General features: G+C 44.5%; 2 protein-coding genes across 4 annotated transcripts in view; one reads left to right on the top strand and one right to left on the bottom strand.

The window, feature by feature from the left end:
- lmtk2 (lemur tyrosine kinase 2) overlaps positions 1-13,430 on the top strand; it is a 23,643-nt gene extending 10,213 nt beyond the window's left edge. Inside the window, exons 7-14 of the mRNA XM_086183974.1 lie at positions 2,379-2,509; positions 5,727-5,811; positions 6,407-6,528; positions 7,140-7,289; positions 7,411-10,408; positions 10,492-10,624; positions 10,705-10,959; positions 11,225-13,430. Coding sequence (XP_086040100.1) covers positions 2,379-2,509; positions 5,727-5,811; positions 6,407-6,528; positions 7,140-7,289; positions 7,411-10,408; positions 10,492-10,624; positions 10,705-10,959; positions 11,225-11,253 — 3,903 coding nt within the window. The 3' untranslated portion in view covers positions 11,254-13,430. The remainder of the gene's footprint in view (positions 1-2,378; positions 2,510-5,726; positions 5,812-6,406; positions 6,529-7,139; positions 7,290-7,410; positions 10,409-10,491; positions 10,625-10,704; positions 10,960-11,224) is intronic.
- tecpr1b (tectonin beta-propeller repeat containing 1b) lies at positions 12,975-25,806 on the bottom strand. Of its 3 annotated transcripts, none has more exons than XM_086183975.1 (26): positions 25,160-25,806; positions 23,800-24,032; positions 23,446-23,628; positions 23,240-23,362; positions 23,046-23,168; positions 22,213-22,387; positions 22,024-22,124; positions 21,752-21,853; positions 20,380-20,507; positions 19,649-20,244; positions 19,341-19,486; positions 19,097-19,252; positions 18,395-18,544; positions 18,131-18,288; positions 17,812-17,939; positions 17,587-17,668; positions 17,398-17,494; positions 17,234-17,313; positions 17,100-17,156; positions 16,842-17,016; positions 16,618-16,753; positions 16,446-16,538; positions 16,249-16,355; positions 16,056-16,175; positions 15,145-15,277; positions 12,975-14,425 (listed from the first exon to the last, which is right to left on the bottom strand). In XM_086183975.1, the coding sequence occupies exons 2-26, from the start codon at positions 24,022-24,024 to the stop codon at positions 14,361-14,363; spliced, it is 3,639 nt and encodes a 1,212-aa protein (XP_086040101.1). In that variant the 5' UTR covers positions 24,025-24,032; positions 25,160-25,806; the 3' UTR covers positions 12,975-14,360. The 3 variants fall into 3 exon arrangements, with proteins under 3 accessions (XP_086040101.1, XP_086040102.1, XP_086040103.1); XM_086183976.1 differs by having other exon boundaries at positions 19,341-19,465; XM_086183977.1 differs by having other exon boundaries at positions 12,975-15,277; positions 19,341-19,465.

Genomic DNA, 25,806 nt, shown 5'->3' with positions numbered 1-25,806 from the left:
AATGTATGTATGTCCTGCCTGAATGCTTGCCAGGACATTAGTCAGACCCTTCTCTGGTTCAGGGTCTCGGACTTCAGCCAGCCAACTATTGGCTTTTGAAAGTTGGTAGTCTGCTTTATTTATTACGGTTGCTCGAGCAACAAACCCTGCAATGGGATGGAGGACATGTTGTTGTTGTTGTGTTAATTATTAGGTTATTCATTGTAACACCACGTTGTCCTAATATGGTGGATGTGCTGTTTGATTTCACAAGGCAAATTAACTAAATTCCCCTCCTGCAATTGAAACTAGCTCTCATAACGGTATGTCTAAATCAGGCTCAGAACTAGGTTATTTAACACAGTTGGAAAACCGATTTACTTTTTGAATGCTTTAACAGGATATCTTCATTCAGTGTCTCGTTGTAGCTTTCGAGTTTATAAACTAATCAATCAAATTATTGTCTTCTAAATACAGTTACTTTAGCGCAACCACTGACAGTTGCTTGTGAATTATTTAATTTGATTACTCAATCATGTTTTTCTGGGCTTTGGAACTTGACACATTCTTTATTCCTGAATCCGACATAAGGCCTAATTGTTTTTGCTTCTCCTAAGTTATGTTGTTTTATTAAGTGCAGTAGATCCCCACCCCCCCCCACCCCACCCCAACCCCAAACCCAGACCTTATCACCTGCTGCTGAGACTTCACGGATAAAGACAGGCAGAGAGTATCACTTACCATACATTGAATTTAGCTCTTCTGTGAAGACCCCTTTCCAGAGCTCTGTGTGGGTGTGGGTTTGTGTGTTAGGATAAATGTGATTGAAACGATCTTGACTCTTGCACAAGCGGACCAATCTAAGCTGCTTGTTGTGAGATAGTTCGACCTGGCATTAACATATGTCCGTGCGATCCGATCACAAGTCGACAGCTCCAAGTAGGTCCGTTTACACGCGGCATTAGAAGGCGTCTCAAGGGACCATTTGTGATCAGATCTCACCTCACCGCTGTGCACGCAAATAAAACTGTAAATCCCATCCATGTGAAAAGACCAATTATGTTGTCACATTTAACTGGCAGCGATTCACAATTGTGTGCCTACTCTGCTCAAAGTTAAGTGCAAAAGGGGACAATAAAACCCCTCTGGATCTAGATCAGGCAAACCAAATCACCCTAGATACTAGACATGCTTGTAATACTAGAAAAGGCCATCTTACACAATTTAAGGGGCAAATGAGGATGTACTTTCACATACGCAGGGGTACTTGAGTTGAGTAGGGGGTACTGTAATGTGGCCCTGGAAGGCGGCCAGATCCCCCCCGAATGTGGTCTGAATGAGCGGACCACAGTACGTCATGGATGCGTTCACATCTGTACTTAGAACTGCCCGCTTGTGATCCAGTCATCTGAGACGCATAATAGGGCTAGGTTTAACCAGGGCAGGAAAGTAAACCTTTGGTAAACACACACACACACGTATGTACATACATATATATACACAGACACACACACAAAACATAAATAAGCGTTGTAACTGCAGGTAACTAGATATTTGTTACAAAAGCAGCTCATAACTGTATGAACGTTATGTTCTTAGCTCATTCCTCAGGAGAGCTCTGCTATGTGGCCTAATCAGGTGTCGTCTGGTTCACTGCGACTCTATAGTCCACGTAATCTCAGAAGCGTACATAAATGCCCCCCCACCCCCCACCAAAAGCTAGCTATAAGTCAAGTGTCACACTGTTACTTGTTCAGTACATTATACAACAGAAAAATGAGAGAAACTAGGGGTGACGTACGTGTAACTGACATTTTGCGGGCCTTAGAAACAACAGTCTATCAAAGTCTGTTCCCCTCATTCTCTTCTATGCATGGGGTGGCCCCCTTTTTCCTTTTCAGTCAGTTAATAAAATCATGAGACTGCAGATTATTTAAAAAAAAAAAGAAGATTAGTACATGTCCACCGTACTGCCAACATGCTACATGCACCATAAAACTGAATATGTCAAGGCGGTGTCTGCTTGTTCTACGGGAATGTAGTTAAGACCCGAAGTTCTCTGTCATGCTGTCCTCATGGGACACCTTTTTTTCTCCCCACAACTCTTTTTTTTCCCCCTCTCTCTCTCCAACTGACCTTGGATTGACTTTTATTTTTAAATCCCATTGAGGTCCATTAAGCAGCGAAAGCCTTATTTGGTCCACTCACACATAATAGTGAGAAGTGTTGAAAAGACAGGAATGGGAGAGTCTACTGCCCCTCTGTGGTGGCCTCTGCACAATACATGTAACTAGAGGTGAAGGATACTTCTATTGTTGTAAAAACAGATATGTTCTTTATTTAGTAGAATTTATATTGATGGGATATACAACAGTTTATTTGTGTGTGTTTGTTTGCAGGGGGATTTGCGGGGCTATCTGTCTCAGCAGGATTGGATGTTCCGGAATGCTGAGTTGCTGCAACTGCAAAGGATGGCCTGTGAAATCGCTGCTGGTGTCACTCACCTTCACAAACACAACTTCCTGCACAGGTAGCACTTCAGAGCACTGAAGCAAGCTGGCTGGTTTTAAACTCACGGAGCTAAGCGTTACGGGGTTTTTTTTTGTGTGTGTGTGTCTGATAATACAGTTCTCATTTAGGATTATGAAACACCATTCTGATCACACCCTGCATTCATGGACATTTTATAAATTCACTGAGCGGTTACATTGTAACTTTGTTCCCCAGTTTATTTATTGAACTAGTCAGGAGTTATTGGGCTGGGATTTTATGCCAAGCTCCCAATTGTATGCTGTCAGGATATGAGTGCATTTCAACTGGTATTTGGGTTGGATATAATATATCACAGAAGAAAGAAAAAATGATATGCTCTATATTTAGACTATTTCACAAGTCATTTAAAAAGAAAAGTACAAATAAGAAAATAAATAAACTCACAAAGGCTATCACTAAAGGTTTCACATTTATTCACGTTAGTACTGAAGTACGGCGTCAAACCTAACTGGAAGATACAGCAATTGGTCCACCGGCTTGTTATTTTAAGAACTTAACTGCAATAATTAATGAATTGACTATTTTGAAAGTAGCTTTAACAGACGCCTCCATGTATGAAACTAACAAAATGCACTGCTGTGTTATTAATGCAACAGAGCAGAGCCGCTTCTTTGCTCTCAGCTCTTGGGAAAGCCATCACTGTTCCAAGACACCAACAGGCTCGGGGTTTTTGAGGTGAAACGGACTGAGAGCCGAGTTATTTTTGGGTAGAGTTGTTAAATGCTGCACTGTGTGTTGGTGGTCACCTGGTCTTGCTTGTTACTGCTCGAGTTCGCTGCTCGGCTCCACTATCGTTCTATACTTAACGGTCGTCTCTCAGGCTTTCAACCGCCACATTTTGCGGAAGCTCAATTACAGGATAGCTTTGCCTTTTCTGTTGTTGTTGTTCTGTTCCAAGGACAAATGAATTTTTAAAATGCATGAATCGATTCAGAAACGTAGCTTGTAAGAACCCCATTTCATTGTTTTCCTTCCTCTCTTGGTAATTCTCCTTCTTTTATTTAGAAAGTAGGTGTCATAGCTAGATAATGGCGTTTAACCCCCCCCCTCCACAACTTTCTTATTTAAGTATTTTAAGGAATTAAAATTTATGAGAAAACTGAAAACTCTTACATTTAAAAATATGGCTCCGTCAACAGTTTGTGTTGCATGAACATGTCAAAATCACTGATGTGTGTTCCAGGGTCTAGAACAAAGCACACTATTATGGGTTATCACACTTTCATGATAATGTCTGGAAGAATAGACACTAATATGTACTCTTAAACCTCATAAAGCTCATTATATAAGATTATAATGACTGTTGTTGAGTATTTATGGTCAAAGCACTGTCAGGAGTACCAATGTTCTCCAAAAAAGGTGTGTAGGAGAGGCAGTGTTTCATTTTCATTTTTACCCCAGGCTGGTCTGGTTGTCTGGCCACTAGCAACCAGCGGGTTAGAGGTGGTGGGGGAGTGCAAGGAACGTGTGGCTCGGGGTAACATATGATGCTCAGCTCATCAGCTCTATTTTGCATGCTCAGAATAAGCTCAGAGGGTTCCAATTACACAGCTCCCATGCATTGCCACAGTGTCAGCTGTCTGCTGCCAGAGGGATATGATGATTCTGCTCTTTGCATGTAAAAGGATAGCCTCGTTTTGGGTGTTGTGTTTTTAATCCTTGTTACAACTCAAAAGGAGTTCTACAAGGTTCTCCTCATCTTGAACTCATTTATTTTACAATAGTAAAGTTACTTGTTTGGCATTTTTGTTAAAAGGCCTGCAGGATTAAAGTTGATACGATTTAAATTCGACATGCTAGCTGAAAAGAATAAGAGGTTGTTGATGGAACCGGGCAGACACAAATCTCTCAGGGCAAGTGATGTGTGGTCTGATATTCAAAAGTTAAAGTGACGCTATTCTCTATCAGAAACTGCTCAAGCAGTGATACTTTACTTGTCAACTGTTTTATGATTACTTAAAAATGTCAGTGGAAAATGATCAGAAAAACTTCAATCATTCAATGCACATTTTACTTGCATCCTTAAAGACTGTAGTGTGATGTTGTCGAACTTTTTTCCTGTTTGTTTGTTTCGTTGGGGGGTTACGCTTCTATGACCTGCTGGGGAAAAAAAAAAAACGATCGAGAGGATTGTTGGCCTCTGCAGATTAAATGGTGCCTCGCTCATTGATTCCTCAAATATGCGTTCCAGCCATTCAATTTCAACTCTGAATTTCTTTTAGTTTACTGAAAGACAAAAAATGTTTGTACCCTCAGTGACAACAGTCGAGCTACAGCTGTTTCTGTAATTTGGCACCAAATTTTGAGACTGAAAATGTTCTGAGTTCTGATTGCTCTTTCCTGTAGTTTATTAAAGAAAATATATTGAGAAATGTAATTGGCACTGAAAGATGGTGATTATTAGCGGTGTTATTATGCTTGTGACCATATTGTCACTGAAAATGTAAAACTTCCTGATAAATGACACCAGATTGCATCAGTGTGACTGATTACTGCCATGCCAACCATTAGCCTTGTAGGGTGAAAATGTTGGACCCATTTCCTTGCTGCTGTGTTACTGTGCGTTTGGCACTCAGCCACATGCAGAGGACAGGGGACAGGAGAGTTTAAAATACATATCCATTTATCTTACAGAGGTTTCACTGGGCCTGACAGTGGCCGGGGCCATGTGCATGCAAGAACACTAGTGTCAGCAGTGTTTGTCGTTAGGAGGGTGAGGAATTTGGAGCATGTGCACAGAGAATGCCACGGGGCTGAAGGGAAACCAAAGACTGCCTCTATTTCACTGTGAATAACTGCCATATGTCTGCTTCATATGCATAGACGGTCTCGATGTTTTGCGCCCTCTGCTGGATGCCCCGCAATTAGCCCAGTGTGAATATCCCTCTCTAGATATGATATGCTGCTAATGTTTGCACAAGTCAGGAATAGCCTCGGTATGTCTTATTGCAAGGAGAAGAGCCGAAGCAGGCTAAAACCCTTTCCTGCACTACGCAAAGTTTTTTGTGATCCCTTTCCTAGATTCATAGCCATTGAAGTTAAGAGTAGATGGAGAATTAGTTTAACAAGCACCAACTAGATGTTTTCATGCCACAAACCTGCCCTGCAAGCTTCATATTCAGAGAATGATTCAGTAATTGTATTTTTTTTCCCCTGTAAGTATTTAAACTGTGTCTTTTCCTGTGTTCTTAAAGTGATTTAGCTCTGAGGAACTGCTACCTGACTGCAGATCTTACCGTCAAAGTGGGAGACTATGGCATCGGACCCTGCGCATACAAAGTAAGCAGAAACTGTCCTCCATTGCAGTTGTTTTCTGACTTTTCATTGCCAGGAGCTATTTATGTAAATATTACTTATCCACTGACAGTTTGATATCAAAATTGACTGATAATCTTGAACTGGCCATTGTTGCCTCTCTTTAAATCTTCATTCACTGGCAAACAAATTCAGCCCACTTTCTTCAGCTTCTAAACCCAACTTGTCTTTCTGGAATCTGAATATTTGTAAAATCTCATGTGACTTTGTCTTTGTGGAGCCAGCTCCTGATGACCTGGCAGTAAAGAAAAAGATTTTCATCACAGGATATGCATGTGTTAACACGGAAGAATCAAGATCCCGCTCTCTTGTAGAAAACTGCATACGTGCCAAGACAGTTCTGTCTGCTGCATTCTAAAATTACTGCTGATCTGTTAGTTTGGCTGAATTTAAGTCTTATAAGTTAGGTCACCCAGTAAATCTATGCTTTAATGAGATCGCATTGCCTGTCTGTAAAACAATTGTTCCTACAATTATTTGTCGTGTTTTGATGAAGTTCAATCATCTGTTTAGTAACCAAATGCCATGTCTCGTTGTAATCACTACCCTGTTACTATAGGAGGATTACATCGTCACAGAGGATGACGTGTTTGCTCCCCTTCGCTGGTTGGCTCCTGAGCTGGTGGGTGAGCGCCATGGGGGCGTGATTACTATGGAGCAGACCAAGCCCGGTAACGTGTGGTAAGTGTAGACTAAAGCGCTCGTGCTGGAATGATTATGTCAGTCAAACTTGGCATGTTTTGGTCAGAAGTTAAAGGATTGCTGCCCTCTCTGGTTAGAAGTTTGAACCCAGCATCATGGAAGGGTGGTGCTGGGTGATGTCACCTGTAGCCACTGCCAGCAGTGACATAAGGTGGCATGTACACGTCTATCATCACCACGGTGAGAAGGTGAATAACCAGACATGCCCTTCCAGAGAGTGTTCCTCAGGGGTGGAAAAACATATCAACTTCACAACGCATGATCATTTTTTCCCTCTGTTATGAGCTGGATATTCCAGCTCTCATTCTGTAAAGCGGGCATTTGAAAGTGGGACAAAGAAAATGTAATTTGCAAACATTGTCTCCCTGCCATTAGATACTCAGGGAACGCAACTTACGAATTCACCTAGCATGGCACCATACCTGCTCCTGTAGAATATTGTTAAATATCGGGATGTCGTGATATGATCGTACCCAGGTATTGTGATGCACATGATATTGTGAGGTCCTACCTACCCACTCATAGTGCTTTTACTGACCTCTTACTCCGCACGAAATTCCAACGACTGTTTTATCTTCACTTTATCGTAGGGCCTTGGGGGTCACATTGTGGGAGCTCTTTGAGAATGCTGGTCAACCATATCCACATTTGTCTGACCGGGAGGTTCTCAATCATGTGATCAAGGAGCAGCAAGTCAAACTCTTTAAGCCTCAGCTGGAACTTCCTTATTCTGACAGATGGTAAGTTTTTGGAATACATGCCATTTCAAAAAGGAATTACGTTGATAATTATTGCTCTAGATCAGGTTTTAAGGGATTTAAGAATTGTGTTTTAAAAACTGACCTCCCCCTACAATTACAGGTATGAGGTCCTGCAGTTCTGCTGGCTCTCCCCAGACAAACGTGCCACAGCGGAGGAAGTGCACCGCTTGCTTATCTACCTACGTATGCAGGGCCAGAAGGACATCGAAGAAGATTTTGAGCAACGCTGGGATGCTCTCAAGCCTAATCCTTCCACACGGCAGACCACTGTAAGCCACTCCTCCTTCCCAATCTTGGAACAGTTTGCTGATGATGCCTTGCGACAAGAGATTGATGAAGTACTCACTGTCACTGAAACGAGCAAAGGTCTCAGTTTTGAGTATGTTTGGGAAGCAGCCAAGCATGACCACTACGACGGCAACCACGGACGTTCAGGCGTGGACACTACTTTGAACTACCACAGCATGTTCTTCCCTGTTTCCAGCGAAGACATCCAGGCCCACTTCCCAGATCCTGTAGCCAGAGAATCAGGCACAGAAAGTGGTATCACTCCTTCAGGAATACCTGGGATCGTACCTGTGTTTGATGCCCAGAAGCCGTCTAATGGGAATGAATATTACATCCAACTAGAAGAGCAAGGAGCGAGCACTGTCGGGGAAAATGGGAAAGGAGCGCAAGAAACGGACTTCAGTTCAAGCCAGCAGGACTTTGTTGTTCTTCAAGATGTTCGTCTAGATGAATCGAGTACTGATGCTGATTTTTTTCACCATAGTATCGACTCAAAAGATTCTTATTTACCGGACAGCCACATTTGGTCATCTCTTGAAAATGATAGTCCATATCACCCCAATATTTTCACAGAGGGAGGGTCCAAGCAAGAGGACTCTCCATCCTGGAGACACAGTTTTATGGAGCTTCCAGAGCGCAATGGGAGCCCTTTCCACGAAGGTATTCACTTAGATGTACAGGAAGTAGAGACAAATAAAACATATGGGGATTCTTTTTTAGGGGATAGTTCAGAAGCCACTCACCAGGCGGATTCTGTGGAGAGGGAGAACACAGACATGAGGCTTCTGAGCACTGAAAAACTAGCTGACAACTTTCTCAGAGAGCAGAGTCTGATGAAAGAAGGGGACAGGTTAGTAAGTCCGCAGCAACATTTTCTATCGCCTGGTCTAGTCCACGAACCTGAGGAATCATTCAAAATGAGTTCCTGGGACAACCTTGATACTTTGGGCAGCTTAAACACCGTAGACGCTTATTTAAAACCTGCATTGAGTAGCACATCCTCAAGACAGGGACTTTTGGACTCCAACTTGGGAGAATTATATCGGTCTCGGGTCAAAAATGAAACACTGGTGCCTTCCATTACAGTGGTCACGGATGACAACACAAGCAATCAGCTGCCAGTTAGTAATAGTTCTTCCACTGAAGACTTCGGTCTGCTCCAACCCTCAGACAGAGGCATAGACTCTGGTTTTCATTCTACCTCAGAGAGGTTTGAAATTTGCATTAATCGAACTGATGGCCACACCCCTGCATTTTCTGAAAGTGCCACTACAGACTTCTTGTGCACAGATGCCAAAACTCCCAGCCTTGAAGATGACCTTGAAACCTCAAAGGATAGTGCTCAGCCCGTTGGAAATCGAATGCCTGAAAACCTGCAAGGCCAAGTGTTGTCCTCAGACAGTGGGCGCTGTGAGGATTTAACAAGCACCGATCTGCTGAGTGAAATAATTGAGCGTGCAGATATAGAAATGGAAACAACTCTGTCTGACCATGAGGAGCCCTTTACGGATTCAAATGGACCTCTTGTTAGATCTTCTCTGTTGGTCTCTGGACCTTCTTTAGACCAGATCAGCCAGGACAGCTTATTAGAAGACAGCGTGTCCACCACTGTCCCGACAGTAGATAACTCAGCTGAGACACCGGACTCTTTGGACTCCCTTGACATTCACAGGCTGGGAGACCCAGGAGAGGAGCTGAACATTCAAATTGCCCAGCACAAACTCCAGCCTCCGTACAAAATAGCTGATAGTGGTTATGAAACCGAAAACCTGGAGTCTCCTGAGTGGAATTCCCAACCTAATGTTCAAGAGGTCTCCCCTGTAAAAGATGGCACCAGTTTTGCCAAAGATGAGACAGAAGAACCAACAGCTGCTACAAATCTTGTCCCACCAGAAATCATCATCTCTGAAGTAGATGCACACATAGAGGACTTGAACGAGGGCCAGCAGCCAACTCCTGCTGATGAACCACTGATGGGGAGTAATTACAGAGACTCCGCCTACTTCTCAGATAATGAATCTGAACCAGAGAGGAAGTCTGAAGAAGCTAATGTGGGAGGCTCCGTGGAAATAACGTGGCTGAGGAATGGCAGTGACAAAGCCAGTGAGGCTGCTACAGGTTCAGCGCCGAAAGAAAACGCAGAGAAAGAGAAAGATTTAGTTTCTGCATTTTCACACCCAGAATCTTCTGTAGCTGCTGAAGCACAGGCTGATGTTGGAGAATCCCCCGATCCTGTGGTTGGGGACATACCACCAGAGGCCCCTTCAGATATCACAGAGAGATGTGTGGAGGAGGCAGCAGAGTCGGTCAGCTCCAGTGAGGATGAAAGTAAACGGAAGTTTTTCAAAGATGTCACGTCTCCTGAGCCGGACCCAGAACCCTCAACTCCACCTCCCGTTGAAGTTGCAGTTCATGCTAAACTAACAAGGAGCTACGCCAGCGAGGGTCATAAGATCAAAGAGCCAGATATGGAAGGACGTTACCTGGGGAGGCGTGATGGCTTGGGTGTAGATGGACATGAGGACGGAGTGGACGCAGACGAAGAGGATGAAAACAGCGACGACTCAGATGATGACGTCCGTGGCTACCAGCTGCACAGCTCCAGCTCCGACAGTGAGGATGATGTCGTGTGTACAGTGCCAATTATTATCTCTGATGACAGTCGCTCCAAGAACCTGAAGAGCTTGTTGAAACCCTCCACCCTCAACATGGAGGCATCTTCCTCCCTGTTTCCCGCGAGGGGCAATGCAGACAACTCAAGAAGAGCCGTGTCCTTCTTCGATGATGTCACTGTCTACCTGTTTGACCAGGTAAGTGTTTATTTTGTTTTATGCTGCTGTTGTTGCTCATTCTGGTGTTGACTGCAATTAAAATCGTATCCACTGTGATTTAGGAGACTCCCACCAAGGAGCTGGGTGACCACTGCTCAGGCTCAAACAATCAGGTCCCCGAGTTCAGCAGTCCAGGGTCCACTGCCAGCTACCTGAACCGCTTTACCAACTCTGAAAGCTCCACAGATGAAGAGGGTAACAAACCTCCACATATCCCTGCTCAGTCTTATATTCCTACCGCTACAAATCCTGACTTCTTCACCAAATCCCAACAGGTGGCGGCTTCGAGTGGGACGATGACTTCTCTTCCCCTTCACCCGCCTTCCTCTCCAAAACACATAAAGACTCAGTGTCAAAGACGATGTCCGCGTCTGCAGCTTCTCGCTTCTCCTCTCCACCTCCTGCAGTCGGACACGTGCTGCAGCCAAGCTGGACAAGCTCCTCAAACTACTCCCGTTTCTCCATCTCACCTGCCAGCATCGCGAGCTTCTCCCTCACACACCTGACCGACTCCGACATCGAACAAGGAGGCAAGTTTAGTGTCAATTTCCTCAACAGAAACTTAATACGATTGATTTATATATCAATTGAAACAATAATAACTTGACTAAAATGAGACGACAACTTCTATAGATTTCATTGACTATGAGAGATCAAAATTGATAATAATCAATTGGTTAAAATTAGAATGATTATGAATTCTAGTTGATAACCAAATCAGAATCAGATGCCACTTCCAATATTTGAGTCATATTCATCCATTGATCCCATGTTTAAACTTCTTCTTTTCAACAGGAAGCAGTGAGGATGGTGAAAAAGACTAGCTTGATAAATAAAGGGACTATTTATTGTAACACTATGGAAGCTACACTCGCACTTTCAGGAATGGATCATGGCTGGAAAAGGAAACGGACTGACCTGGTTTTGTGGGTCGAGCCGTGGAAGCTTCTCTCAGGCAGAACTGCTGTTTCATTTCATGGAGGAGGCCAGGAGAACAATGGCTGTACATTGTGACTTTCAGCAAATGTGGCGCAGCCCCAGTCTGAGCCACATCACCTATTCAGCTTCATGTGTGCGATTTCAGTTCCACTTATTTGGGGGGGGGGGGGCTTGCTTCTAAATGTTTGCTTTAAAAAAATGAGCGCATTCCAGCAGGAGTTTGGCCGCTTCCTTATTTTTTCCCTGCGGGTCACTCTTTCTCTTTTTCCAGAACTTACAGTAACTATCAAGACTTAGGGGAAGAAAAAAAAACAACAACAACAAAAGAAAGACTGGGCTTTTTGTGATCTGAAACAAGGAATTCAACACACCGGCCTGGCTGACTTACGGTCTCGCTACAGCCGACAGAAATAAGCTCTTTGATTTGACCTAAAAACTCAGTGTCATTGCTTCTTATGTGTTGGGAGATTATTTCAGTGGTTGCCTTTTTGGGGGGGGGGGGGGGTTTATTTGTTGTCATTACAATCTCCTACTTGGAGTGAAACTGTCTGGTATCCTTCTGTAGCATCTTTTGAAAATAATAAGGGTTAGACTTTAGGACGTGCCATCCATGAATAGGATGAACTAACAATCCCTCATCTACAGAGGCAAAACACTACATGTTTTATTTATGTTGTGAAGGATCATGTACATTTAAGTAGTTTCATCATTTTGAAATGTCGAAATATCGGGTGTTATTTGACAAGGATTGTGGAATCAATCCTTAAGACGATTTAAAGGAACACTAATCATTTTGCAAACTTCTTTTTTATGCTCTGATATGTGCAAGAAGCTGCTCTGTTTTTGTGTGGGTTTTTTTTTTTTTGTCTCAATTACTCGTCACTGGGTCTTATCGCAGTGCCTGTTAATGCTGTAAAGACGGCTGCACTCCTACCGTTCACCATCACTACAAAAATTCAAATGGCACGTTTAGACTGTGTGCAGAAACAAAAGAACGGGAGATTTTATTTTGAAATGTCACAATGGAGAGGTGTACTAAGCTGTTTGTAAACAAATGTGCAATGGATTTTTATGAAATAGCTGTGGCGTTTCTTGATGTGCAGGGACTTGAAGCCTTCACAAACACTGTCTATTAGAACAAAAAAAAACCACAAAAAAAAAAGAATCACTGCTGCATTTATCAACTTCAGTGTCTAACAGAAATTCTGTTTTGCCTTTTTTTTTTTTTTTTTTTTTTTGTCGCGTCAAACCCAAAGAACCCATTCTGATTGCATTTCTTCCTGATCCCTTATAATTTTAAGCATTTCATTATCATTGCAGGCTGTATATCATCTCTGTGGCTGCACAGGCTGATTTGGTGTGTGTGCGCGTGTGTGTGTGTGAGAGAGAGAGAGAGAGAGAGAGAGAGAGAGAGAGATGAGCGGAAGCAAAAGGTTCCTGATGAAGATATTCTCACCCCACAGGTTTCAAAATGCAGAAAAGACAGTCAGTTATGAAACTAATCTCTTCTTTTCCTTAAGCTAAATTATTTGAGGATTTTGATGAACAGCAATTTCCCACATAGTAAAAAAAAAAAAAGATAATAAAAAGGCTCTCTCCCCTCCAGAAGGCTCTGCATCGTAGATGATGTGTTTAAAAACCAGCAGCCTGTGCTTCAGTTAAACTTGAACGTTTATTTAAGGAAATCTTATTTGACCACAGTATACATTTGCTTAATCTTGCACATTTGACAAATGTAACTTAATGTTAAACTGTACTGATGTATATAATTTTTTGTTGTTGTTGTTGTTGTTATTGTTGTCTGTAAATGGGAAATGATGCGTTATAGGGATGAGGTTTCATTTTGTAACTTAAAAGCTGAGACGTTCAGAGGAACATATCACAGTCGCGGGCTCCAAGCAGTGAAATTATGACACAAAAATCACTTGTGAATTCATTCTGTCCTTTAAAACTTGTAGATTTTAAAAATGGTGATATTTTTACTTCATATTGATCATGCTTAGTGTAATTCAAGGAAATGTTTATAATTACACTGTTTAATATGAAAATAAATGCAAATGAACTTCTAGTTAGGGTTTATGTTAATTTCTCTGAGATAGTTGCACACAGCTGAGCCTTTCGGTTGTAGTAAAGCAGAACTGCCTTTCCAGCACTCATTAATTGTAGTCTTGCGTTTCCAAAAGTGTGTTTCCCTCATGTATCTTTCCTTTTTGACTCCAGAATGCAGGGAGAGCAAGCCACGTATATTTAGCTTGAAGCTAGCCAATGGCTAACGACAAAACAATAGCCAAACTGCCAGGAAATGTCTTTTTACAAACTCTCAAGCTCATGGGTCTGGTATAATTTACATCTTTTTTTTAAACCACGTGTATGATCAGTAATCCACTAAGACTTTGATTTGAGTTAAAAAACAAACTAGAACATGTGACCGGCTGGTTAGAGTTGTTAGCCGGCTGTTTTAAACCAGCAGTTTGTTTTTAATCTCCAATCAAAGTTTTCGTGGATCATTGATCATCTAAAAAAAATGTAAATTAAATTGCTACTGTTTGCGGTCGCTATGAGCTCCAAGCTAAACATACGGAGCTGGCTCTTACTGCACTCTTGGCTCACAAAGAAGTGATGCAGTAGAACAAGCACATTTTTGAGAGCTTAAGACTCATGCTTGTGGGACTTTAAAAGGCACCAATGCTTTTTTTTGGTCAGGTAAAGCTTTAACTAGTTGATCAGTACTTCTTTTTTTTAATTTATTGTCTTCTATACACACCACCTGGGCTGAAAGTAAATCGATCAATAGAATTGGAAGTGTTAATCAAATAGGCCGAGCTGATAAATGCTGTTAACGCACACATAAAAAAACAACAACATAGGGTAATAGTTTTAAACTTCTTTTCACATTTTAATGCCCTTGTTAGATGAATGTCTGGTCAGGGTGACATTCACTGTCAACAGTCTTAACGGTAACGAGGATGGAACTTTAACACTAACAGGAAGATCATTCCTTAATGCAGGAGGTATTGTCTGGTGATGTAGACTGCATCATATTTCCTCTGCAGCCACCTGTATTTAAAAAGCAATACATTTTAATATATCCTTTTGAAATAGTCCTCAATATTAAGACTTCTTATAGCAATATCAGCGAAAAAAAGACAATAATAGGCCAAAACATACGGAGAGACACTATTGAACAAATGCATACACCCTTAACTGAAATAACATGCAAACAAACGGCCAAAAACAAACAAACAAACAAAAAACCACATAAAAGCAAACAGAAGTCCTGAAAACTTGAGACAATTGAGGCTACAGTCAGATTGTGTGCATGAAAAAGTTTGGTACCCAAGCCTTAGCCCTTAAAGTCCCACCCTATTAGGTTTTCACAGGATATTGTGTGTAGAAGAATAAAAGCTATTGCTAGATCCTCAGATCTATTGCTAGATCCCCCCCCCCCCCCCCGCCTCCAGTAGCCAAAGCTTAGTAACGGCAAACACATGCATTCATTTTTTTAAAGTCGTGTCCCACCAGACTTTTAAAGATCAACTGTACATAAAAGCTCTTAATCTCTTGTTTGAGTTTTCTGTCAGAGGTTAACATTCATCCATCGATCCAACCCAAATATAAAGTAGAAACTCAGCGGTGCTATTGTGCAATCCCTTTACATAAAGGGGTATGGGTGCAGGTGGGGGGGGGGGGGGGTGGTAGACAAATGTGGATCCAGGCACTAACAGGGCTTGGTGGCTGGAGTAGATGAGATGGGAAAGAGGGAGGGGGTTACACACCCACAGCGTTTCCATTCACTTGTGCCGGAGGTCGAACGGGGAGCGGGCTGCGTGAGGAGCCTGCAGGAGGAGGGTGAGGGGCGCGGGGAGCTTCCACTGAGTTCCCCCTCACGCTGATGTGCTCCCATCCTCCCTGGAAGTCAACACACACACACACACACACACACACACACACACACACACACACACAGAAAGGTCTGTAAATACCTGCATATGTTCAGAAGTGAACAAAGGAATCGCTGCCAAGCCTCCGGGTGGTTTGCTCACCCGGCGGGGCAACAACACCATGCACACCATTAGATGTCACGTGTGGGTGGGAACTGTCTTCAAGTGCAATGACATTACATAAATGTGCAGACACATTTAAATAGTAAAGTTTAAGGAAATGGTATCCATCAGAGAACACTGACTGTTCCAGTGTTGATCACATCGTTTTTTTTTTGTGAAATCCAATGAAAAAATCCAATCCACAAATAATTTTGATCCAAAAAAACCCCCAAAAACATGCTCATGAACAGGAAAAAACAAGACACACCTTCCTGCGCTTGGACACGCTCACTACGTCACTATATAGGACAGTTTGTTCCTGTTTAATTGAGGTTTCTTAGACACGATCAAGGAAAAAGTTAATCATTTAAACTTTTCATTAAAAGTTGATGTATCTATGAGCTGTTTTTAAAGATCCAACCTTCAGACATCTGCTTAGATCACCAAAAGATGTTCTTTTGTTTCCCCTCAATCCTTAATATTGCTGATGAAATAGGAATTAGAAGGACTCGCATGACCTGGTGCATCACATATATCTCCTGAACATGTAAACAGGAAAAAGGCACATTGAGGTACATAAATGGGGATGAGTAGAAAATAGTCAATGTAAATCAGCAGTCAAAGAAATCCGATCATGGACCCACCCCTATACCATAGTCCCAGGACTGGCCCTTGGGCTGCATGGGTCCCACCCCCAGTCTGTGGCAGACAGCTCCGGGAGTCTCGGCAGGGAATCCTGGAACCCCGTCAGCTATGATCCACACCTGAAACACACAACAGGTCGCTACCTTGAGTCACTTCCTGAGTGTCACTTCCTGTCTTTGTCTATATACTGACCTGGTCCAGAGGTCCCACAGAGACCTTGGTGACATTGTTTGAGATCAGCTCCCAAGCAGAGCCCTGAGGGTAGCTCGGGGTGAGACCCTGTCTGTACCACAGGTTATCTGTAGGATCCCACAGGAGAAGGAGTCATCATAACCATCAAATAATTTTAAAAAAATGACATGTGGTGTTATTAATTAATAATTACTGACTGTTTTCATCCACAGCAAACACTGAGGTGCGTCCCACCGACAGCTGTCTCAGGGTCTGCCTTGAGGGAGAAGGAATGTGGTACCAGCACTCTCCTGTAGGGGGAGGAGAACATGAGGCGTTACTGGGGTGATGTACTGGCTGAGATCTATGGATGTCATGCCTGAAACTGACCAGCAGGGTTTTGCGGGGACACAGATCCTCTATAGAACACGGCGCCGTCTTTGGCGATGGCCCACACCTGGTTGGCTCCGCCGATGGAGATGGACTTGAAGGGCTGGTCTGTACCCACGTGTAGCCACGAGCTGCCCTGTGAGGTCAGACGTGAAACAAATCAGTCACAGTGCTGTTACTGTAGGGTTTTCAACTGAAAGTGTGTACTGTGCGGCGTTGCTCACAGCAGGGTTCTGGGGGCTGACTCCCAGCCGACACAGCACATCTCCCTTGTCACTGAGGGCCCATAAGGGGACCTGCTCCATCCTGCTCTGGGCCAGACATGGCATCAGAGAGATGTCACTCAGAGGGATGGGCGGGACCTGCTGCCACGGACCTCTCAATGTGATCTTACACTTTCTGTCCGCAAAACATGACATGATCATTTTGATGTTGTCATATATGATGTTATTTACTAACCATAGAGAGGAGCGTGTAACTACCTCGTCCATCTTCTGCGCCGAACAAAATCTTTCAGGGTTTTGTGGCCATGAAATGTCCTGCAGGAGAGAGGTTAACCAAATGAACGGCAAGTTTCTTTCTTAAGAAGTTATTTTACAAAGCAACTGTGACATACGTGGGGAAGTCAGCCGCGTACTGCCAGCCTTCTTTATCTGTCCCTCCGGGGACGTTGTGGTCTACAGCCCACTCTGACACCTGAAACAGGTCAGTGGGGATTCAAAGAAGAGCCACACAATACAAAGAATGTGTACGGTGCAGTTATCTATGGTCATTATCTACCCAAGACCACTGAGGCGTGGGCGGGTGGGTGTTGCCTTTGGTGCACTCCCTCAGTCCGCTCTCGTCACTCCACATAGGACGGTCAGTGGGCAGTCCCCTGGTGGTGGGGGGGCACAAAGGCACAAACTGAAAAACTGTAGCAAGGGTCGATAAACTGATCCACACACGTCACGAGGGAGGTGGGCTTACTTGTCAGTATATCCCGTCATGGGGTTCCACCTTTGATTCTCATAAACATGAACGCTCCTGACGTCTGTCTGAACTGCGTCTCCTGCCACAAACAAGGACCAAAATATACCACAAGTGAAGGAGCTGTCAGTGTGCGTGAGACTGAACCAACTCAAGCACTTCCAAGCCAACTACAGAGACACAAGTAAGGGCACTGAACAGATGTCTACAGGGGGGAGCTGTTACCCGGTGTGGGCTGCTGGCCAGAGCGCCCACTGTAGACCCAGGCGGTGCCGTCCCACCCGATGCCCCACACCAGCCCCAGACTGTTAGACTCTATACAACGCAGGTGACCTGGGACCTGCCGCCAGAACCTGCAGCGCCACACAGTGGAAGCAGCCGGCGTTAGTCACCAGCATGAGTGTACACTTCAGAAGCCATATGCAATTTGTAAGAAACGGGCACACAATTAATAACTGCCAGGCAGGACAGTGTTTTAGCATGTTAGTAGCATGTTAGCATTTGTGTAGCAGAAATGTAGACAGAAATTTGATGTTAATCTCACATGTGGTCACAGGGCGGTGTCTGTGCGGGGGCCTCCAGGGAGAAAGACGGCTCATGGACCAGAATGTCTCCTTTGGAGGTTGTGGACCACAAGGCTTGTCCGGACGGGGGTCCGGTGATCCCCCGAGACTCACAGCAGCAGTCAGACAACAGGTGCAACTGAACACACGCACAAAAATGAAACTATATCACAGTCTACCCAGTTTTCACCTCCGTGTTTCTCTGCTGGCTTTAAATTAGCTTCTTTGCATTGCTGCTGTGTTACCCAGTCATTCATGTCCTTTTCGGTTTGTGCTGCCAGGACCAAAGGCCACCTTTGTTTGATCCTTTGGGCTGTGTAGACAGCAAAGGCATAGTGGCAGTCCCTGAGCACTGGAACCAGTGCTGTCACTTCATTTATCAAGACGTGAAGGTACTGAAAGAAAGGGAAACGGACATTAGCTCTGGGGTAGCACCAAAACCACAGGGTCAGGGATCGCTGGGCGAAACTAAATGAAGCTTGACCGGTCCTCCTGTAGTCTCTGGTTTGGGTTACCAGCCTCGTGCTGATAAAACAACATGCGCTAAGCTTTGGAGGCCAATTTCTCCCAATGAAAGAAAACATAAAGGTAAAACCTAGTGAATATTCCACTGGTAAATCATAATTCAGGGACAATAAGCAAAATCTATGTGACTAAAGGTCTTAATTGTCAGATAAAAAGTCAAGATTATGACCTAAAGCCTTAGTTTTGAGATAAAGGAAGTCAACATCATAAAAAACACCAAAATGAAATATATTTATGGAATAAAACTTCTAATTTTAATTTGATATAATTTTTTGAATCTCAATTGTGACTTTATAGAGAAGGATTTGTATTAACAAGGCGACAGAGTTTTAACTTGTGGATATTAGCTTCCATGGAAAGAAGTAATGTTACTGAACTTACTAAAACTCTTCGACATTTTCACTGATAACGGCGGAGCTCACCTTTTTCTCATCGTACTGTGTGTAGTAGACAAAAAAAATGCTGTCCTTCCTCCCGTCAGGTTTGGTGGACTGCTCCAGAGCCACGCCCACATCCACCCAGCGCTGAGGTTTCCAGTCCCTCCACCAGCGTAGCGCACCTTTACGCACCCACACCGACTGACGCAGAGAAATAGAAGAAAGATGATGAAAGTTTAACAATGGAGAGTAGATAAAATCCAATATAAAATAGTAAAACCGGTCTGACGTTGCTCTTCTCCAGGGGTTTCTTGCTGATCTCCTCTCGGTGTTCCTGCTGCTTCTCCTGCTGCTGCTGCTCGCTCCAGGCCGCTGACTGGACCGGCGTCAGAGACAAGGAGCTGATGAGAGGACCTGACACATACAAGTCAGACACTTTTACGGACAAACAAACATGGAGATAGCATGCAGAGTATAGACGCACAATTTACAACATTCAGACATCACAGATCCACATTTGCAGTAAATCATCTCATCTGCAGATTTGTTACTTTCTATTTATCTAAATCGTAACATTTGAGGTTACACTGCATTTACCTGTAGAACTTAGCCAGCTGATCTGTGAACTGGCATCCACGTTGCAGCCTCCTCCTGAGATCCAGGCCCACACCGGTGCGTCCTCTTCCCCAACACCCTGAGAGGTTTCCAGACCCAGGCCACGACTTCCACCCACAGAAAGCCCTGCTGCCTGGGCACTTCGAGCTGCCTCGGCCCCTTCCAGGTCCACATTGCTCCAGGGGGAGTTGTGCACCGTAGCCTCAGGGGTGGGGAGTATCTGTGCTGGGGAGAACTCTTCACACTCTTCCTGTGGTATCTCTGTGATGGATGGTTGGAGTGTTGGGGTTTGTTCACGGTCTGAGACCAGGCTGTTGATGAAGCTGTCACTGGCAGGGATGAAGGGTTTGGGGGCATCCTGCTGGGCAGCTCTAGGAGTCTCCTCTGTCTCTGGGGGAAGTGTAGGTGTGTCTGCGCCCCCTAAAGGGACTACAGAGGGGTCTGCTGCCTCCACGACCGGGGTGTCACTCCTGCTGTTTTGTGGGTCAGCGGGACCTAATTCTGAGTCTGAATCAGTGCAGCTCAGGACTGAGGCTTGGGAGGCCTCTGTCAGCTGGTTATTAATCTCACACTCATTCCTTTAAAACACACACACACACACACACACACACACACACACACACACACACACACACAACAGAGGAGATTATTACTGCAAAAGCCCACACAAATATTGAAAAGGATCAAATCCATCCTGGGTTGTGAACACAGACCTGGGAGGAATAACCTCCTTGTTGTTGCCCCACTGGGCAGAAACAGGGATCCAGCCATTTCCGCTTGGTTCAGATGGGGTCACACCCATTCTGAAGTACAGACCCCGGTCCTCCCCCACCGCCCAGACCTGGCTCCAAAAAAGAGAACAAAACAACACCTGTTGTTACATCTCATACAGTACTGAGGCAATAAATGAAATCACAAGAAACTGACTGAATATACTTTATAACTGTCAAATAAAACACAGTAAAACTTCAAATCCATGCAGCAAGACAAAACAAGTAAGTGTGACTTTATAAGGCCATATATTGTAACGTTGCCTCACACAAGCCCCATCCATGATCCCAGCCCTGAAACATGAAATATGGAATATGATGACGACAGCTTGGCCAGCTTCTAATTAGGGAGTCTCCCATATGTCAGGCCAGTAGGAACCCAGTCTGGGGATATATAAGGCTGCGCTGGAGCGGCTGGCTATACTCGTGTTACAGGGCAGCAGCGGGACACGACAAGGGGCTGGGAGGGCTGGGGGAGGTGGGGGGTGAGAGGTGAGAGACAGAAGGGGAGTAGGTGTGAGCTGTGGGTTTGCAGTGCTAGCAAAGTCCTAAGGAGTGAGATACAGAGTGAAGCCGTTGTGCCGCGACCCCAGCCCGGATCTGGCTTGTCATGAAACCAGATCCATAGGGAGGGTAGAATGAATCTGTCAGAGGGGAAGCAGCTAGAGTGCAGAGCCTGGCTTGAGCTGGCGAGAGTGCTGCTTGAAGAAATTTTAAAAAAGTTGGAAAGATAACAAAGAAAGGCTGTATGTTTGCAGTGAAATGCTCACTAAAATCTTTATTTTTCCCCAAGTCTGTAATAGTAAATACACCAAGCACCAGGCAAGGTGAACATTCGGCCCCTGGCACTTCTTGGACTTGGGCCCTGATTTAAACTTCAAGCAGTGCAGAGCGGGCCCCCAGCACTCCTGTGTTTGGCAGTATAACAGAGCGAGAGGGAGGCGAAACCTGATCATACAGTATTTGGATTTTCCTTGAAGGAGCAAACTACACTGCTGCACTGTGTCCACTAGGTGGCAGGCAACACTGTAATTCTCATGTAAATCAAATGATTTTTATTACTTCCTGTAACCACTAAAATGGAAAAATGCCTTTGGGCCTCATCAAAAGTGTGACATTAGTTTGTTGTAGAAATGGCTGGGAGTGTGAATGGTTGTCTGTCTCTATGTGTTGGCCCTGCGATGGACTGGCAACCGGTCCAGGATGAACCCCACCTCTCACCTGAAGGCTGCTGGGATAGGTTCCACCCCCCACCCCCCTGCGACCCTTAACAGGATAAGCAGAAGAAAATGGAATGGATAGAGAGTCGTTTAACCTGGTCATTGAGTCCCACATCCACCGTCATCATCTCCCCTCCGATGCTGATCCATCCTGAGCCACAGGGGTTATGGGAGTTCACACCACGCCTGAACCACACCTGCTCGTGCACGCACGCACGCGGGCGCGCGCGCGCACACACACACACACACACACACACACACACACACACACACACACACACACACACACACACACACACTGATATTCTACGACCACAGTGAATTCTTGCTCTTCATAGAGTGGTACAGTACTGCAGTACTGATTCACCTTGTAGTCTTTGGTGACCACCCAGACCACACTGACCCCAACAGCCACATGGAGGGCTTCCACCTCTTTTCTTGGTGACTCCACCTCCACCCATGATGTTCCTGATGGAGGAAGAAAACAGCATCAAGAGGTCATCTAAGAAATCCGACATCACTATTGTGTGTGTGTGTGTGTGTGGGGGGGGCTGACCAGTCGGGCTGTCCAGGCTGAGCCCCATACGGACCAGCAGGTTCCCATCCCAGAGTAAAGCCCACAGCAGGTCTTTGGGACCAATGGATATCTGAGCCACCTCCTTGTGCACATCCACCTCTTCCCAACTGGAACCTTCTGGCACCCGAGGGTGGATGCCCTCCCTGAACCACACCTGCAAAGTACAGAGAAGTTTAGTTTTATTTAAAGAAGTTTCAGAGAAGTTATTTGACTGAAAGGTGTAGAACATGGCATGGAATAGGTTGCTAAGATAAACCACACTAACAAACATGAAACCAGTTGTGGGTTAAAAACATACACGTCTTTAAAGGTCATGAACTTAGACAGGATTGTTTGACTATTTCCTTTATATGAAGTCATGCTGCCCTCTTGTGGCTGAACATTCCAAGTGAGCCGCATTTATGGAACGAAGCCTGTGGCTACATTTTCTGACAATGATCCAAATGTATGAGACTCCATCAAATTCATTTGTGAAAAAATATTTTTGAGGCTTTGTTGCAGAAACATTGTTTAAACCTGAGCAGTTGTTGATAAATGGGTAAATGAAACACTAAAAAAGGTCGTGTCAAGGTCAGTTTTTAGCGGATCGCATTCAGAGCTAAACCAACTTTTGAGGAAATTGTACAATTATTCTATCTTTTTATTTTGCTTGTTTATGGTGCAGGTTCAAATAGCTGGTAAAAAGTGAGGGGTGAATTCATCTATAGAACAGCCCAAGAGCTTCAAATGCTCAAACTGAACACAAAAACCTTCAACTGAAGAAGATGAGGGGGAAAACACAGATGTGGTCCTAATGCTCCCGGCAGACTTACCTGCCCTTGCTGGGACACGCCCCAGAGGTAGGGATACCTTCCAGACTCGTCGCTCATCTCCCACCCACCGCAGCTGATGTCACAGAGGGGCAGCGGGGGTTTCCTGGGATTGTCCAATGGGATCTGCAGGAGCACAATCCTCAATCTCACCCAACTCTTATTGCATGATCTTACAAATATGGAAAGAGTGAAACCTTTGCCCAGCTTCCTTGTGCTGTGTATCTCCTGTAGCGGATCCAGCGCCGACGACGAACACAAGAATTCCACTTCTTGTCCGGGGAGAAGTTAGCGGGGAAGTCGACTGCGTACTCCCAGCCCTGAAGGGAATCAAGACTAAAATTAGGTAAAACAGCTGGAATAAGAAGAAAGAGGGAGAGTGTGTGTGTCTGTGTGTTCTCACCCCGGTCTGGCTGGGTTCTCCACCACAGCTCTGATCGACGTACCAGTCTCCCTCCCACTCCCAGCTGCGACACGGCAACTGGAAACTGTGGAGCGGTTGTGGATTCATACCGGTGACATCGCTCCATGGCCAGCGGTCGGTGGGTAGCAGCGTGTCAGTGAAACCATCCACTGGGTTCCACCTCTGAAAAACCCCCCCACACCCCCCCACACACACTTTTTAGGTAAATGTACTTGATAATGACAGATATAAACAGACTTCTGTCTAATATAGCAGATGGCAGCTGTGAGCTACATCACCTCTCCACTGCAGCTGTCTACATATTCGGTGTAACCGCATTCACTCCGACCCTACCTGGTTTTCATAGGTCTCCTCTCTGTAGCGGATGGGGGTCTCGTGGGGCATCATGTTGAGGTAAACACGGTGGTCACAGCCGATACCCCAGCAGCGCCCCTTCCCAGCGGTTACACGCTTGAGCTCCAACAGCATGTCATCATCACGCTCCCAACGCTGGCCGGCTGTGGAGAGACTGTAGACCCTCCCGTAGACGTCCACGGCCCACAGCAGCGTGATGGACATGGTGGCCCCTTAGAACACACATCAAGATGACAACACAGTGACACACGTCCTATAAAACTGGTCTCGGGTCTGATGTGAATCTCACATTCCCTGTTGAGGTTTTTTTTTTAAATTTTTAATTTTAACCTTCATTTGTTTTCAGGGCTGTTTTTGTTGATTCCTTGTTTGTTGTGTAGTCGGGTTTCTGCTCAATCTCGACAGTTCAGGTGGAAATTTGCAATATAGACGGTACCAGTAAATACTGATATATGTGTGAGAAAAAGCTCAGATGCGAAGCCTGCATTTGCATTTCGACTCAGACATGATTGCTATTTTTTTTCTTTTGCATTTTCAGGATTTTAATCACTTGTGTAAAGTAGCTGGAGGCCATTAAATTTGATTTATTCAGAGGGACTTTATGCTGACTTAATTCTCAGATATATATGCATACTTTTTCACATCCTCCTCAGGTGCAATGCGTTATTAATCCTACTGCAATGTCAAAGTCAAAGTATTGTTCAAATGTTGCAGAAATCACCTCATAAATTCATTTCTATTTAAGATTTTGAAGATGTGACACATTTTTTTGTAATTGTTATTTAATTAATTGAGTAAAGCATTAATTTCGATGAGTAAAGCTTAAATATAGTTCTTTTGTGTGTGTTTTTAAGCTAGAAAAAACTGTGCGTTTGGTTTGAGAACACATTTCACAATTATCATTATTTACTTGATAACATGCATGCAGACTCATACAATTTATATCGCAATATTGCACAAAATAATCCCGATATGACTTTTTTCACCAAATTGTGCAGCCACTCTCCAGTTGTTTCTTTTTTATTTAACCTTGGAATTCAGCTTTTCTCAACATCAAACACGACAGTATAGTTTGAAAGGAAGCGCAAATTAGGGTTTTAATTTGTAATCATTGACCGGAAGTTGCTTGTGTCGGCTGGCTTGACTCTAGCGTTATGGACTGATACTAATCCGCTATAGTACTGGCTGGCTGCCCCTGTGGCTCGGCTGCTGCTATCCATCCCAACAGGCCTTTATCGAACCCTGCACTATTTTCTTTTATAAAAATGCACAAATTATCCAAAACAAAAACTTTATTCCCCATAAACAAACAGATTGAAGGAGCAGATAGTAAATTCACCTGGTTCCAGAATGTTGTCAGACTGCGGCGGGATGGAAGAGTAGTCTACCTGGTTATTGGTGTCCTGTAGGCGGTTGTCAAGGGAATACGTCCAGACGCGTCATGACATCAGGTGCGACAGCTGATACCTGCAGCTCCGGTAGAGGCCCGTGCGGACCGCGGCGTGTTAAATAACAGCTGTCGGGAGCATCGTGGACGGCTGACACGGACCTCTGCACCGCAAAGTCGTCTATAAGCTGTTTACATCTCAGCAGACAAACAAACGCTCTCTTAGCTCCCCGAACCCGCAGCCGTTACTCACGCTTCAGGCTGTGTCATGGAGTGTAAAGTTAGTCTCACACGCACAAACACACACACACACGCGCGCACACACACGTAGATGAAGCGGTGTGTTCCATTCTAGAGCGGAGGAATGCTCGCTACAACTCCTCGGTCCGCAACAGGAAATGGAGGAAGCCGTGTTGTGATTGGTTGGAATGTGGCAGGGCTGCGGGTTCTCGGTCTCCTATTGGCCCAACACCGGAGCCCCCTGACTTTTTTTCCGACGGCCTCTGCTGATTGAAGCGCATATTTCAATAATTTATTCAGCGCCGGATGAATTATTGAAGGTTAGTTTCTTTTTTTTTGGAACCTTTTTGATGTATAGT

Source organism: Aulostomus chinensis, chromosome 18 (genome assembly GCF_037954235.1).
Source record: "Aulostomus chinensis isolate RoL2024-O1b breed Wild chromosome 18, RoL_Achi_v1.0, whole genome shotgun sequence".
NCBI lineage: Eukaryota > Metazoa > Chordata > Actinopteri > Syngnathiformes > Aulostomidae > Aulostomus > Aulostomus chinensis.
Note: the sequence above shows the minus strand (reverse complement) of the source record. Positions and strands in the feature narration are given on the sequence as shown.